Consider the following 17,851-nt stretch of genomic DNA (forward strand, 5'->3'; position numbering starts at 1 on the left):
TGAAGGAGTTCGAGAGCAGTATGAGCAGGCCGAGCTAGAGCCAGAGCCGGTGCGATTTACTGGGGGAGAATCAGTTTCAGTATGCCACATAAAATACTGATCAGGGTGTACCCCCATCAAGTGGAGGGAGGAGTTCAGGTTAAACTAAAGGGCCTCGTCGCCGATTCGATGGAGATGGTAGCGAGATTCTATCGATGTTGATAATCTATCTACTTCTATTGGCGGAATGAGTTTGAAAGGAGGGGATAGTCATCCTCACAGTGAGAGTAGAGGGAGGGGGCAATGAAGTGCCCCATCATTTACTGAAAAGAGCACCTGGTTAGAGTATCATAGACCTTATGGTCAATTAACTGGGATGGGGCATACATCTGGTTCATCCATTCCTAGTAGCAGTACTGACCATGGCTCCCAGACCCAGTCACATGGTAATGGAATTGTGGACAGTTTATTCTCATACCCAGCTAATCCGTACATGTAGTCGAAACCATCAGTTGACAGTAGCTCAATGGCGGGTTCTTCTTCATCCTATGGCGGTGATACATTACCTCGGATAGGTTACCTTCAGTATGTAGATGACAGTCTTTTTGGCAACTATAGAGGACTACGTTCGATTCTTCTCTCAGACTATGACATAGCATGCATCTGTAGTGCAGTCAGAGGAAAATGCACGTCAACTCCATCATACTGTGGAATCCAGCCAGGCGGTCATAGTTCCTTCCAGTAGATAGGAGATACTACACACTATGACTACTGTTGTATTGTTGTGTAACTAATATGTTCAGTGTTTGACTTTAGTTGGGACTTGTGAATTAGGGAGTCGCATAGTATATTACTCTAATACTCTAAATATTAGTCAATTAATGTAGATGTATGTTTGATCATAGATTAGATGCAATATTTATTTGTTTTACTATCATATTATATCTTGTTCTAGCAATGAAACAGGTAAAATTTCTAGAACAGTTCGACAGCTGCTGCCAAACAAAGGTACAACTCTAACACAATGTCATTTTCTAATATTTTTGTGTTTTTATGTTCTAAGCATGTTTATTAACCTTAAAATAAGCTACCCACCAAGTTTCAAGTCAAAATATGGATGTTTGACCACCAAAACAGTAAACTGAAAAAAGAAATACACCATCTCGACAAAATTTCGGTATCTCTGTGTTTCTGAACCCACTGAAACACTGAAACGAAACGAAATTTTGAACCTTGTCCATGATACCACGCAAAGGCTTCCGTTTTGTAACGTACTAGATATATGCCATCCATATTGATGGGTCATCATTATAATGAGAACTGGCATTCTGACAGTTAACATATGGGAAAAGAGCAAGTTTCAAGGTATTGGGTTTCGACCAGATTTTGACCCTTGGGGAGACCGAAATTTTGGTCGAAACCTAGGAAATTTCGAGGAAACTAGGGAATTTTTTCCGGTTTGGTGGAAACTTAGGTTTTGACCCTCAGTGTTTTTTTTTGCCTGATTTTTTGTGTGCATCCTATTTTAGACATTTTTAACACATTCACATCATTAGTTTCATAAAAGAAAACACAAAGTCATACTTGTGTGGTGAACCAAAGGTTTGGTAATCATTACGCTGAGTTGTTGACTGAAATATGTTGTAGGTAAATGCATTTTCAAAAAACAGAAAAAAAAACATTAATATGCAAAAGGTAATTCGGACACCGTGAATGCATAGATCGGGTCCTCCTAAGTAACATATAAAAAATTTACATAATTCTACTCTATTTACAAGTATATTTTATAAAAATAAAAAATTGATTTTTGGGGAAGTTGGGACTTACCTTTTTAGTCCAAACTGTTTTTCTTATGTAGATGAAGCAAGAACCACCTTAGATTCAACTCTGTTAGGCAAAAAATGGAAATCTCCACTGCTTCCCACTCCTAGGAGAAAAAACTAAGAAGAAAGGGTCGAATTCTGCTAAGGAAGGCTTGGGTTTCTTTTCAAACTAACTTATATAGGACCTGGTTCCACCTAAATGGTTGAACCAGTTGGTTTGGTCGAAATTTCCAATTTCCAATGTTTCGGTCGAAACATAGGAAATTTTGTCAAAACATGTCGAAACATGACTTTTAAAAGTCACAGGGCATATCATTTCGACCCCTGGGGATACGGTCGAAACCTGCGACATTTTGTAGGTTTCGATCGAGTCGTCGAACCATGGAAAAGAGGCAATGATGTTCAGAAGAGAATGCATGGTAAATTAATCACATAAATAACTAGCAGTCAAAACAAATATTACCGAAATGAAATTTATTCATACTTATTAAAAATTTAAAGGAAAGATATAGTTGTAACCACATTGGTCACAATGTAACCATTCTGCCACATGGAAGAAGTATTGGGCAAATCTGATTGTTGAATTTTTAAGGAATTGCCTAGTTGGCAACGTTTTAAATTTCAGCCTCCAATTCAATCATATACCCTTCCATCTAATGACATACCCTACCATGAATATCCATCCACCCTACTGTATTCCAAGCTGTTTTGACACATGGAAAACTCCAATCAGGCAGAAACTTGACATGCGAATAGGGTCTGTGTGATCTGAGCTGCCACATTGCAGAATCAATGCCATGGTTACAATCTTTGTAACCAGTGTGATTACATGTAGAAGCTCCCAAATTCAAAATATGGAAGATGCAATAGTGCTAAAATCACTTTTTTTTCCTGTATGTAAATGTCCACCAAGATTTTCAAGTCCTGCGGAATAAAGAAACAGATCATTTGAGAGATGTGAATCTTACTTCAGCAACAAAATATGTCTCTTTTTCAGCTGAAGGTACGTCACCAGATCTGTTGGTGACAGTATCTGACTGTGGATGTGGAAAATCCATATCTGTTACTGAACTTGGTGACTGAAACATAGATTCACTGTGCGGCTTCTCCAGAACCATCTATTTCCAGAAATTAAACTTTTCTCATAAGTAACAAACAAGTAAATAATGCAATATTTTTGGCTAATAGAAAATCCCTGAGATACCACTAAGAAGAGCAGCTGCAGCTATATCTCCTGGTTCGAGTGCTAGCTAAGGTTCATTGTTACAAACCTCAGCATAGAGCTTTTCTAGAATTGCAGAAACATTCTTGTGGAAAGATCTCTCGGCATCTACCTGGAAGGTAAGCTCATGTAAGGTTCAGCAACCACAAAACAACAATTAGAAAAACATATGACTACTTAGATTAATAATTTATGAATGTATCCACCCCAAATTCTAATAATTAAATTTTCTGTGGAAAGTGTTTGTTGGAACTGAATGCGTGTACGTTAGCTATGGCATAAGTTGGTTTCTTGTTTTTAACTGTATCTTTGTATTGGCCCTGATTTAAAAGCCATAATTAGAAGTTACCTTATGTCTAATGCTTTTAGAATTTTAGTAGAGTTAGGATTTTGGTATTTATATAAACATGAATTGTACCCCATGAATTGCTACTTTCTAGAGTAAGGATCACTAAACAACAACAACTCAGCCATATCCCAACTACATGGTGTCGGCTACATGGATCTGTGCATAGACAAAAATAATAGTAATGAAAGAAGGAACACAGAAACACAACAACTCAGTTAAATCCCACATAGATGGGGTCGTCTAAATGTTGATGTATAAAATTCTTACCTACCTAACCTACAAGTTTGAGATTTTAGGTGAAAGAGTAGCCTACATGGTATAAGAGTAGGGAGGTCAAGTGTTCGACTACTGGGGAGTGCCAAAGGGAGTTTTCCCCCCACTTCTTTTCCCTCGGTGTCAAGTGTGGGCATGCGATGTCTCATGTGTATGGACCAAGATGGCCTGCACATGCGGAGAAGCATTGACTTATGCAATTCCTACCTACCCTACAAGTTCGACCTTTTAGGTGAAACGACAGAGAACACTAAATGGATCCTTGCCCTCCAAACAACTCTATTTGAGGTCATATTTGAGACAAGACCTAAACTATGCTTGTCTTTCCTCATTACTTCCTACATTGTCATATTAGGCCTACCCTTTAGATCCCTCAATCTGAATCAAGTCACTTCTCCTTCCTAGTGCATTCCAAGGCTTCCATTGAACATGGTCACGCCACCTCAAACGACTTCCTCTGAGCTTATTACGTATCAAGGAAACTCCTAAATCAGCTCTAATATGGTGATTCCTTAATTTATCCTTCCTAGTCTTTCTGTACATCCATCACAACATCCTCATTTCTTCTACAATTAGTTTATCTATGTGACGCTTCTTAACCACCCCATACATCATAGCTAGTTGAACGACTATCCTTTAGAATTTTCCTTTAAGTTTTCAAGGAATCCGTTTAGCACACAACACTCTGGACATAGCACTCCACTTCATGCATTCCACTTTAATTCTTTATGAAACATCATCCTTTATATCACCTTCTTTATTTATGGTTGACCCCATATATCAAAAAATAATCACTTTGCGGTAGCTCTCTCTCTTCAATCTTCACCATTTCGTCATCTGTCATAGTGTAACTAAAGTTACACACCATATACTCTATCTTTGTTCTACGTATCTTAAGACCTCTCAATTCCAAGGTTGATCTCCATAACTCCAACGTAGCATTAATCCATACTTTTGTCTCATCCAATAAAACAATATCATCAACAAAAAGAATACACCTCGGAGCCTCATCTTGGTCGTTATTGGTTAAATCATCTATGATTAGCACCAAAAAAAAAAAAGCTTAAATCATTGATGTAACCCAATTGTAATTGGGAACTCACTCACTACCTTGCACTCCAAATAGTTCTCACACTAGTTACATCTGCATACTTACTCACCACCCTTCTCTTCTCTAGTGTATGCCAAATTAACTCTCTAGGGACTGCCATAGGTTTTTTCTAGATCAATAAAACACCATATGGAGCTCCTTTTTGCAAACTCCAAATCTTTCCATAAGCCTCCTGGGTAAGTAAATTGCTTCTATCGTGGATCTAATTGGCAAAAAGCTAAATTGGTTCTCCAAGATATTTTTTTTGGATGAATAAATTAATTCATTACCAAAAGGAAGAGAAAAACAAATACAAGGGAGGGAGGAGCCGAAAAGGGGCAAAACTCTAGGGGGAAGGGAACAAAACGGGGAATAACCCTACAACAAGAGGTAGCTAGACTAAAAAAATAAAAAGGGGGAAACATCATTGGAGGGGGGAAAGAATGGAGATTGGAAGGCCCTAAGAGACAACAATGAGCATGTTCCTTGGAAAATCACGGACATACCGATGGTTGAGGCAACCAAGCTTGGAGCTAATGTCAAAGTAGATGACTTTCCAAATTTTGTCAAAGGAGCGGGGTTGGAAGTCCAACTTCGAAGATTTCGCTCCATCTAAATCTGGGTACTGGATGCACCAAAAGCAAGCTTCCCAACAATGTCACATATCATATTCACAAAGTGCCTTCCTACTCAGGCTTTCCTCATCTATAGAGGGATCCCGGCCTCCCCGCGTTGCTACCTATGTGGTTTGAAGCCGGAGGACATAGAGCACCTCTTCTTTGCTTGCCTGTCTCTTACTCCATTTGGAGTCTAGTCCTCTCCAAGTGCTGGCCCTCTTCGAGAAGAATTCTCCCCTTCCACATGGAATGGATCTGGATGGACATGACGTTCCATGGAAAGACCATCTGCGACTTAATGGGCAAGCTTGCCTTTTGTGCAACCATCAATCAAATCTGGATGGAGAGGAATCATAGAAAATGGACCTCCAACTTTCAGCCTCTTGGAAAGATTTGGAGCTCCATATTTTTTTATGTCAAAACAAAGATCTCAAAAGTCTCCTCCCTTTGTTCCCCATCCCCTAGAAATGATCATATTGTAACTTCATGGGAGCTTCCTAGCTCTGTGATCAGGACTCTGGATCCTCATTGAGATCCTCTTTGTCTTCTTTCTTCTTCCCCCTCCCCTTTCTAGGGGCTTGTACATCTTTTCTCCTTTGGTTTTGAATTAAATTATTCACAAAAAAAAAAAAAAAAAAAAAAAAACCCCAAATCCATTCTCTGATTCTTTGGAAAGGGGGATGATGGTCATGTTGGAGGGCCAACAGGAGGAAAGAACCCTTTTCCAGATAGAGGAGGAGAAGGGGCAAGAGAAGAAGAGGTGATCCACGCTTTCGGTCCCATTCCAGCAAAGGCAGTAAGGAGGGACCTGAATGTGGCGATAAATGAGGAAAGACTGTGTGAGAAGGCAGTTAGAGAGGGCACGCTAGGAAGTGAAAACTATAACAGGGAATGTGCCCTTTGAACCAGATGATGTTACGCCAAGGCAGAAGGGGGCTTCTGGAGCGAATGAATTCCCAAGTGGAGGTAGAGGTGAACAAGCCCGAGGAGGAGGGGAGCCAGATGATGGTTCTCCGAGATATTAGTTTCTCTTCTCAAGTGGACTTCAATAATCCTCTCCCATAATTTCATTGTATGACTCATTAGTTTTATGCCTCTAAGTTATTGTAGCCCTGAATTTCACCTTTTATTTTGTAAATTGGAGTTACAGTTCTTCTCCTCCATTCATTCGGTATTTTCTTTGTGTTCATAATCTTGTTAAATAGATTGGTTAACTAAGATACACCACATAATCCTAAGCTCTTCCACACTTCTGTTGGAACCTCATCTAGGCCTGGTGTCATGCCTACTTTCATCTTTCTTAAGGCCTCTTTAACTTCAGACACCCTAACTTTTCGAATATATCTATGGCATGTGGTGTCTCAATGAGTAATGCAGTCATCTAGGCCATTCTTGCTCAAAATGTCTCCATTTAGTAGGACATTAAAATATTCTTCCCATTTCTTCATATTGTCCTCATCCTTTCAGATGATTATAGAGATCATCATACTTCTTTGCCCTTGCCTTCCCTATACTCTTCTTAGCTTCATCTTTGGTAGACTTTTACCCTTTTAGATCTTTCACGTATTTAGTCCTTTGCCAACTCTTAAAGCTAGCTTTCTTAGTCTTAAAAGATGCTTGAACCTCATCATCCCACCACCAAGTCACCCTAATGGGATGTTATTTTCCTTTCAATTCCCTTAGGAAATCTTTAGCAACCTTTTAATACAAGTCGTCATCATCTTGTTCCATATCATGTTAAGTGTCACCTTAAAGTCCCACTTTCCTTGTTTGACCACTTTATCAGTGAATGAAATCAAGGTATTCCCCTTCAAGCTCCACCACCTAATCATAAGGTACATAGTCTCCATTTCCTTATGCTCCAATGGAGTGATGATGTAACGCTAGGTAGGAACTACCCAACCCCAATTAGGATCCTAAAACTCCAATTAAAAGCCCACCAGGCCCTTGGGAGATCTGGAATCAAACTTAAAACAGAAGTCCAAATCTGGCTGAAATAGGAGGAAGCCTGCGTTTGGCTGTAGGAGTCTCTGATAGATCTCAAATTTTGATCGAATGCTCCTCTTGTGGTGCTAAACAAATAATTCCAATGGTTCGACCGAATTGACCGTGACCCGATGGGTCGACCCGCGACTTGGAGTATATAATGTACTGTTGTCTTGTTGAGAAAGTCACTGTATTTTGGGGGTTTTTCAAGCTAGGGTTTTAGGGCAAGTTTTCTGGCCGCTGCTTGGGTGTAATCTCTCTTCTGCAAAGTGAAACATCTTCTTCTTCACCTGAGGACGTAGCACACCACACCGTTGTGTGAACCTCGTTAAATCTCTATGTTGTACGGATCTATTATCTATTTATTATCATATTTTCTTGTTGTTTGCTCTAACAAGAGTTATGCTGTTGACATGAGTTAGAAAACTTTAGACCACTCTTCAGAAACTAGGGTTCTTGGCATCGGATGATCCTCAAAATTGGAATGAAGATCCCTTGTAACCTGTCTAGGTATCCTTCAAAAGATGAGCTTGAACTGCTGGCTGGTTTGGGAGATCTGGACTTCGGTCCAAGTTTCCAAAACCCTGACTCTTGCTGAATCGATTTCCGCTTGGGCTGTTCTTCAAGCTGCAATGATGGTTGATCTTCAGGACTTCAATTAGTATTCTAATAGTTCTCAAATCACTCTCCCTTAATAGGACAAAAGAGAAAATAAGAAAATAGAATAGAATCAGTGGAGGGTTGAGAATGGGGAAGAAGGTAAGGTTCTGGGCATCTCACCCCTCAAGTTTAGGCATCTCACCTAGGGCCTCTCTGTAATATCCCACTTATATGTCATGATTATTATATTATTATAATGCGAGACATTACCTATTCTATTATTATTTATATAATTTTATAGTAATTTAAATGCGTTTATGTTATTTATTTGAATTAATGTATTTATGTGAATAGTGAAGCATGAGGTGGCATGATTAGTGGTAAATAATAATTAATTAAGGCTAATTATCATTAATTAAAATATGGAGTGATTAGGAATTAATGGGGTTATAGGTGGCAGCACCCTATTGGGCCAAGTGTGAAGTGTGGCAACATGGCATAGCCAAGGTTCAAGAACTTGTTTCGTTTCGGTGGTTTTGAAACCAACGAAAAACCGAAATTTCGTGGCATACTTTCCCCATGTGTTTTGCTGGCCATTTTGGGGGTCTAATGGTTCAAATGGCCGAAATTAGCGAAATGAGCAAAACGAAATGACCGAAATGGTCGAAATTTCGACGAAATAGTGTACTTTTGGGGCCGCAATGAACGAAATTTCGAAACGAAATAACCAAAACGGCCGAAATATGACCGAGATGACCGAAATATGACCAAAATTATGTACTTTATATTTCGTCTGCCATTTCTTCTCGGTAAAAAAAATTTACCGAAATACCTGAGATTTCAGCAAGTTTTCGAACCTTGGGCATAGCCACCATGTGAATGATTAAGTAGGTGGTGGCAAGGTTGGTGGGGCAGCCACATGGTTAGAAGGAGGTGGTGGCCATTGACTTGGTTTGACTAAGCATACAAGTGGATTATATGGTGGCTTTAGAAGCAGCCACCATATGCATGCTTAAGTGGGTGGTGGCAAGGTTGGGACAGCCGCATGGTTGGCACGAGGAGGTGGCCATGGACTTGATTTGACTAAGCATACAAGTGGATTATATGGTGGCTTTAGAGGCAGCCACCATGTGCATGCTTAAGTAGGTGGTGGTGAGGTTGGGACAGCCACATGGTTGGAAGGTGGTGGTGGCGATGGGCTGGATTTGACTTAAGGTAAAGTGTGGTTAGTAATTCAATTAGTTAGAATTATTTAATAAAAAAAAATGCTTAGTTGATTGATAGATTAGTAGTTAGCTAATGGATTAGTGTTTTAGCCCAAGAAAAACTTAGGCTCAATTGATTGAGTCCATGGCTGTTTTTGCTGAGTTTTGGAGTTAGAAGAAGAAGAAGGTGAGGGAAATCATGAACATGCAAGTTTTTTTTTGGATAAATAAATAATTCATTACCAACGAGAAGAATATACAAGGGGGAAAGAGGGGGGGCCAAAAAGGACAAAACCCCCGGAGAGAGGGGGCGGGCTTAGCCCCAAACCTAGCTAACTAAGGGAGACATCAATGAGTGGGGGAGATGATAGAGGTGGGGAGACCCCAGGAGACAACAATGAACATGTTCCTTGGGGTGTCACAAACCAGGCGGTGGCAGAGAGATCTAAGCTTTGAGGTAACACTGTTATAGCAAACACCAACAAATACGAAAATAAATAAACATAGATCCGCACAACACAGAGATTTAATGAGGTTTACACACTGATGTGGTGTGTTACGTCCTCAAGTGAAGAAGAAGATGTTTCACTATGTAAAAGAGAGATTACACCCAAACAACAGCGAGAAAACTCGCTCTGAAACCCTAGCTCGAAAAACCCCCCAAATTACAATATCTTGCTCAACAAAATGATAGTACATTATATACTCTTCCAAGTCGCGGGTCAATCTATCGGCTCAACCCCTCTACTTCCATCACAGATCTCAGGAAACTTCCCATTCGGGGTTGCCACCAAAATATGTCAGAGCAGGTCATTCTTCAAAACGGGTCAAGAATTCGAGACAAACTTAACAAACATCAAAGTAAATGGCTTTCTAAATTCCTTCGAAAGAACGGGAGTTGGGGGTCCATCTACGAAGATTTCGTTCTATCCAAAGGTGGTTGATAGTGGTGCAAAAGGCGAGCTTTCCGACTGTGTCACATATGGAGGAGCCACTAAAGGTCATGTCAACCCAAATCCATTCGCGGGGAAGGGGGAGGACGGGATGGGTGGAGGACCAGCATAAGCGGAGGACCTTCTTCCAAATGGAAGCAGAGAAGGGGCAGCAGAAGAAAATATGGTCAACATCTTCAGTATCATTCCAACACAACCAGCAGCAGGTAGGGACCTGAATGTGGCGGTAATTGAGGAAAGACTATGTGGGGAGGCAATAGGAGAGATCTCGCCAGGCGGTGAAGCTATGACGAGGGATGTGCCCTTTAAACCAGATAATATTTTACTAAGGAATAAAAGGGTCCTTGGAGCGGATAAAGTTCCAAGCAAAGGCAGAGGTGAATAAGCCCGAGGAGGTGGTAACCCAATTAACAATATCCTCTAATCCTCTATGACCAGGGGGACTGGGGGGGAGGGAGTACCAGAGATCCGCCAAAGGGGGAGGTAGAAACGGAGGGGACCAGCCATCGAGGGTGAGGATGGAGGCCACGGTGGCAAATCTAGTAAAGCCAAAGGAGGAGATGATTCTAGGGGAGACCAGGGGAGAAGGATGCCAGCAGGGTGCCAAGGGTCAAGCCAGAGTGAGGTGGAGGAGCCATTGCCAATAGTGCAGGATATGGCAGAGAGGGCAATGGGTATGGAATTGAGAATGCATCGCCAAATCTATGAAGTATCAGGGGAAAGAGGGTAGTCCAAAGGGAATCATTTTTAAAGGGGACGAAGTAAACCCAGTGGAACCAAATACTACGCTGCTTGGAGACAATCTTCCAAATGAGCTTAAGGATGGCAGCGTAGTTGACATCCTTGATTTTACGAAGGCCCAAACCTCCTTCAGCTTTTGGCCGACAGACATTTGACCAGCTCATGGGGTGGAGGAATCTGGTGGCATCAATTCTTTTCCAAAGGAAGGCACAGAGGAGAGCGTCAATGGCCTTGAAAGTGGAAGCAAGGAGGATAAAGATGCTCGACCGATAAAGGTAGAGGGATTGGAGGACAGATTGGATAAAGACAAGATGACCAGCATAGGAAAGGAGCTTGCCTTTCCAAATTTATAGCATTTTCCTGATGGAATCAAGGATGGGGAACAATGGAGGGAAAGAGAGACGAGAGTGTAGAAGGGGGAGGCCAAGGTATCTGACGGGGAGGGTTCCCAATGAGAAACCAGAGATGACAAGAAGCTAGGCTTGATAAGCGTCAAAAACACCCGAAAGCAAGAGGTTGGATTTGAGGAGGTTGATTTTCAATCTAGAGAGAGACTAAAATAGGTGAAGCAAGGCCATGATGTTGGTGATGGAGCTAAGGTCGGCTTTAGAGAAGATCATGAGATCATCAAAGGCCAGGTGGGTTAGCATGAGGGCTTTGCATTTAGGAATGGGGGAGATAAGGTGGTGGTCAGTGGAGGATTGGACCGAACGGGAGAGGAGTTCAAGGGCCAGACAGAAAAGGAAGGTGGAAAGGGGGAACCCCTGTTTGACGCCAGCAGTGGAGGAGAAGTAGCCTGCAGGTATACCATTGATGAGGACTGAGAAGCGGTGGGTGGAGATGCAGGAGTGAATCAAGTGGACAAAAGAGGGGGGAAAGACATTTGAAGGAGGACTTTGGAGATGAAATCCCAGCGGATAGAATCAAATGCCTTATAAATGTCAATCTTCAGAAGGGCAGCAGAAGAGTGGGACTTACGATTGAAGCCTCTGACGATCTCATGGCAAAAGATGATGTTGTCAGAGATGCTTTTTCTAGCAATGAGAAGGCCGTGAGCTTACTTAGGCCTACTTTTGCTTTTTACAGCCTTTAGATGTCTCTTTCTTCAAAGGAAAAAACCCCTTTGGTTCCCCGTGGTCTCCTTGCATGCCTCTCAAAAGGTTTCTTCAAGCTTGTCACATAAAAGTCCTTTTCCTTGGAACCCCTTTGTAACCTAGGGTTCCAAAGAGAAGAGAAGGGAGGAGACTAGTAGGTCGACTCTCAAACCAACCTTAGATGCTCTAATACCAAGTCAGAATATATAGATGAGGATGAATGAGATGAGAGTTGATGAAGAAGAAGGAGAGGCGATGGTATGTTTGAATGTTGTGTAATGTGAGTAAAGTCTCACTTACACCTACATATTACTTCACTACTATATTCACAAGATATTACACATACCTCCCTAAGGAGGGAAATTACATATACCTCCCTAAAGAGGAAAAGGAAAATAAAACATGACAAATTACCAAACTACCCTTACAAAAATATAACTAATATCTCTCTAACAATGGAGACCGGCCCAAAATTTGTATCTGGATCAACTCATACTCGGGATTCAACCCACTAAGCAAAATAATCCCGTTCCTTTTCAAGTTTCCAGTAAACCTTAGCTTCATCATCAGGATTGGACAGTTGGAGGTCCCTATAGTGAACATAGTCTCCCAGAGACTAATGACAGTGTTGGAAGCATCACAACCACATTCCAAAGGCAAAAAAGACCAAAAAACAGGATGGTGGTACCCTGTGAGCAGCAAAGAGTTGAGTTCTACAACCTCAACTCAAGAAGGCTTGCAGCGAGTCTAAGAGGGGTGCGAATACACCTTAGGGCGATCCAAATGAGCCTGGTTTCAGCTCCAAAGCTGACCAGATGAGAGAGAAAGAGAAAAAATGGTCCAAGGCCGGCGGTGAGCTTACCTAGACCTGTTTTCCTTTTTGCAACCTTCAAGGCTTCAAATGGCTCTTTCTTCAAAGGATGTCCCCATGGTCTCTTTGCATGCCTCTCTCAAGGTTTCTTCAATCTTCTCACATAGAAGTCCGTTTCCATAGAACCCTAGAGAAGAAGGGAGGAGAATAGTAGCTCGACTCTCAAACCAACCTTATATGCTCTAATACCAAGTTAGAATATGTAAATGAGGAAGAACAATAAGATGAGAGTTGGAGAAGAAGTAGAAGAGGGACAAGGAGAGGAGGTGATGGTATGGTTGAATGGTATATTGTGAGCAAAATCTCACTAATATATTACTTCACTAAAATATTTACAGGAAATTACACATACCTCCCTAAGGAGGAGAAAAGGGAAAAATAAAACATACATAATATGAAAAATTACTACACTATCCTTAGAGTAACATAACTAATATCTCTAATAGTTAGAGCCTCTTGCTAGCTTTGGAAATGAGAAACAAAAGATAAAGAAGACACAAAAGCACGATATAAAGATGAAAAATGGTTTTCTAAACCAACTGAACAATAGGGTGTTGGGAACAAGATCTCGTCTCCATATGGACAACAATAGGTAAGTCCAAAGATGGACCAAATGATGTAGAACCTGGATCAAGAGGTGGCAGTTGACTGAGTAGAGTTGGTGCAATTGTGGTGGTGTATTTGCTGCTTATGATTCCGACGAACATACACTTTCAAAGTAGGTTGATCAATGTCTTGTATCTCCCCCTGAACTGAAGGAACTGAAGGTAGTTGAGTAGGAGGGTCTAGGTGAGGAACAACAAGAGGTGGCACATCTTCACCAAATATAGAATCCCCCTAGTAGAGGTGCCAAAGAAAAATAGGCAGCAAACTTATTAAACACCACATCCATAGTGACAAACACGCGATAGGACAAAGGATGGTAGCACTTGTAGCCCTTTTAAGTGGTAGATTAGCTAATGAACACGCACATGAGTCCCCGCAAATCTAACTTGCCATGGAGATGGTGATTCTGCGTAAAGCAAACACAACCAAATACCTTTGGTGGGATAAGAAAGGTAGACAATCCCTGGAGAGCCTAAAGTGGAGTATGAAAGTCGAGAACTCGAGTTGGCATCTGGTTAATAAGATATGTAGCTGTCAAAATGGCTTCACACCAATATTAGGAAGGAACATACATTTCAAACAAGAGGGAATGAGCTACCTCTAAAAAATGGTAATTATTGCATTCGGCAAAACCATTCTGAGCCAGTGTATCCACACAATGTTTTGATGGAGGATCCCTTAGGTTGCAAGTTAAGTCTGAAACAAACCAACCATATATTCTTTACCAGTCACTATACAAGATTTCGATGTTGGAGTTGAACTAAGTGCAAACCATACCATGAAATAGCTAAAAAATAGTGGAAGACTTCACACTTACTGTTGAATCTAAAGAGATCTATCGGTTGGATAGATATGTTTTGGATATGAAAAGCACTATTGATGTGATTGGGTGTTCTAACATGTGTGTTGTGACAACCAATCACTAGTTGTGTGTTGTACCATGTGTGTAAGACATGTGACGAGCAATGTTAACCAATTCTAATAAGGACAATCCTTGGAGTCAAGAGCAAAGCATGTTGAAGAAGATGAAGAGTTGCTGAAGTCAGTCAACCATGAAGATCTACGGTCATCTGCAAATGCATTTGAGACCAAGAAGAGCTTCAAAGCTACATCAGCATATGAAGATCAAGATTAAAAGAGCTTAAATTGTAATATCTAATGTAATCTTGATGCGAGGCAAAGTTTAAAGTATCAGTATCGCATATCATATTGATACCCACCGACACTGATACATATACGATATGATACAGACCCATACTTTAAACCTTTCATATAGTGACCCTTTTAAAGATACCGATACGTGTATCGATATGATACGTATCTGTACCCACCAATACAGCCGATTCAATACAATATGGACCGATACTTTAAACCTTGATATAAGGATCTGAGCAATATCAGAAAAGACCACAAGATAATGAGACCCAAGTGAAAACCCAAGAAGCCATATGGTTTAGCTTAGAGTAAGACCTGTGGACAATAGTGGCGGTCAACCGTGTGATTGTCCATCCAAACAGAAGCTTGGTTAGCTAAGTTCACTATTTCTATGGTCAACCATGGTGGTGCGTAGTCAACCGTGAACAAACATTATTGATTCAAAAGTGGCAATTTGGGTCATTAAATGAAGGAGCTTGGTGGATAATCAAGTGTTAAGTTCTCAAGGAATCCTAATGGAGTTCAAGAGAACCTAACGGCTAGTTACAGACTTAAAGTGGATGATGAAGGCTCCAATTTGGTCATCAAATGCTAGAGCATAGCAAGGTCATCCTGAGATAAAGAGGAACTGATATTGACAGGGGCACGCCCAGATGCCTTAACGTGATGATCATTTGACTATTGGCGTACGATGTTTTGTATTCCATTGCAGTTTAATCCAAGGAGTACTAGCGCAGGCCCCCCAACATAGCGTGGATGTAGGGGGCGCAGCCCGCCGCTCAATTTTTTGATTTTAGGGCAGTATTGTACATTCCGGATTAGAGTTTTTTAGCTATATATTTGTAGCGAGGTTTACTTCCTCTGTAAGCAACACTGAGAGATGTGAGGACGAGCATATATATTCTATTCTTATTATTTTATTTTGACTCTATTCTTAAATTAATTTCTTTCTTTTTCTTCTTATTTTCCGACCTAGGATAATAAGCTCATGAGCTTGGTCTTACTTCACCATCGAGAAACGAAAGAAGACTTCCATCTCCAAGCTTAGCTCAACGTAGCCGCTTTCTTTTTTGGTGTGAAGTAGTGTCAAACCAAACATACCCAACAAGCATTAGCTCTCCCCTAAAAAAAAAAAAAAAAAAAAGTGCTTCCGAATTGATCTCATCTTTTCATTTTCAAATTCCCAATTTTTCTTTGTTTTAGTAATAACTTAATCCTTCAATAAAATACTCATTTTGTCAATATCAATAGAAATTTAAACCCATATCTTTCGATTACGAAAAAGAAATTAGACTTTAGATTAGTTCATGAATCATAATAAGAATTCTATCTCCATTACTTCAGCTAGAATATGGATAAAAAAAAAAATACTCTTATTTTTCCCTTTTTCCTATTGCATGCAATTGCATTCCATTTCTTTCGTTCATATTCTTCTTTATTGTAACCCTAGTCTCCATTGATAGTAAAGCAGAATCTCATCTCACCGAGGACGTAGGCAATCTTGCCGAACCTCGTAAACTTGTGTGCATTGTTTATTCTTGTTTTTTCCATTACCTTCTACATCGTTTTTAGGGTTGTGCTTCTCCAGTGACTAGGAGGACCTGCCACAATCGTGGCCTTTTTAGTTGGTGGAAATAGGTCGACCATGAAGTTTCCAACTGAATTCCTTGATATGTTCTTCTTTACCATAGTAGTCACACTTGACAGGCTCCCGCTCAGAGGGAGGACAATTGTTAGAACGGGTAAAAGCCACCTCTAGGCTATGTACTAGACCCAGAAAGTAAGGCTGAGCATTCTTGAGAAATGGGCTGCAACATAGCAGTGCGACAGCTATCCTCCAGCTGAATCAAAGAGTTGGATTGATCGAAGGTTGGGAATGAATCTCGGCTAAGCACTTGGGCACGAACCTGATCATACTCAACATTGAGGCCAGGAAAAAAATCATACACCTGAAACTTATCTTCCCACTTCTTAAAGCTACTAGCATCGGCAGTACAAGTGACCAAAAAGGTATCATAGAAATCTAACTCCTGCAACAGACTCTGTAACTCAAAGTAATATTGGGACAGTGTTAGGTCCTTTTGCTTGGTCTCATGAAGTTTCTTGGGCAGTTCATAGACCTATACATCATTCCCAACCTGAGAATATGTATCCTGAGCAGCTTTCCAAATATTGGCAGCAATATCCAAGAGAAGGTAACGCTGAGAAATCTGGGGTTGCATAGAGTTGATGAGAAAAGACACCACCAAATAATTATAAATTTATAAGAACTCCACCTCTTCGATGGGGCATCAGCAATAGCAGGCTTCTCAGTTTCTCCTGTAATATGTCCAACAGATGTAAGGCTAGATCATATAGAACCTAACCCCAAGCAGGATTTGAAATTCTGGGCTGAAATAGAATAAAATTCATATAATAACAAACAAGGCTCATCTCAAACTTAGGTCGAATGTAGTTGGCTGGAATCCACAAAGTGGTTTGGAAACCATTCGCTTTCCAGAGCAAGATAGGAATTATGGTTCTCCAGAACATGGGAGAAAATCTGCTGTGATCGAACCAGGCCTCCAAAGGCCTCTATCTGCTGGTCGAGTGGCTCTCATGGGGACTGGAAAAAAAAAACCCTAAAAGGGCTCCTTAAATAACCAACTAGTGGGGGAGTTATAGTAGGTCCAACACAAATAGGTCTCAATCTGGGAAGATTGGGAGATGAAGTTGCTCTCTGGTTTGGAAAATTGGACTCGATTGGGTAACACAACCCTAACAGGTCTGATTCGATTCTGGCTGTAGAACAGGCTTCTGATCTCGAATCTTGATGGTTGAATTTGTAACTCTAATAATGATCTTCAGCACTCAAAATAAAAGGAAAACAAAAGAAGAAAATGAGTTTGATGGAGGGAAGGGCGAGTTTGGTTCAGGCCTCTCACCTTCCCCTGGGCATCTAAAAATGACTTTCTCAGCCATGGAGAACTGTCAAACTTTCATTAATCAAACTGGTTAAAACCTTACAATGGAGGTCTTTAAAGAGGCTAAGAAGCCGTTACAAAATAGGAAATAAATATATAGGAAACGAACAAATTCTCCAAATGATTTACTTGCTTGACAAGAAAAAACAACTAACTACTTTGTTTAACAAATAAAAAGGAAACTAACTTCTTTTCCACTAAGAAAACATAAAAAAGGAAATAGATCTCTAGCACCCAAAAAGGAAACAAATCCCTTAATGTGAATGAAATCGATGGACAGATGAAGACTTCTTCAAGAAGGCTGTGATATCTACACTTAATATG

At 40.6% G+C, this 17,851-nt stretch overlaps 1 protein-coding gene across 4 annotated transcripts in view; it reads right to left on the reverse strand.

The window, feature by feature from the left end:
- The window catches only part of LOC122068794 (SH3 domain-containing protein 2-like), a 72,707-nt gene that overhangs the window by 10,171 nt on the left and 44,685 nt on the right, over positions 1 to 17,851 (reverse strand). For 3 of the 4 annotated variants that reach the window (XR_006137244.1, XM_042632700.1, XM_042632699.1), the window contains exons 7-8: positions 3,074 to 3,136; positions 2,771 to 2,920 (exon numbers count right to left, since the gene is read on the reverse strand). The exons of the other annotated variant lie outside the window; for it this stretch is intronic. Coding sequence is in view for 2 of the 3 variants with exons in the window: in XM_042632700.1 (XP_042488634.1) it covers positions 2,771 to 2,920; positions 3,074 to 3,136 (213 nt within the window). In the remaining variant the exon portion in view is untranslated. The remainder of the gene's footprint in view (positions 1 to 2,770; positions 2,921 to 3,073; positions 3,137 to 17,851) is intronic. 4 annotated transcript variants of the gene reach the window in all.

This window comes from Macadamia integrifolia, unplaced genomic scaffold (genome assembly GCF_013358625.1).
Source record: "Macadamia integrifolia cultivar HAES 741 unplaced genomic scaffold, SCU_Mint_v3 scaffold459, whole genome shotgun sequence".
Taxonomy (NCBI): domain Eukaryota; kingdom Viridiplantae; phylum Streptophyta; class Magnoliopsida; order Proteales; family Proteaceae; genus Macadamia; species Macadamia integrifolia.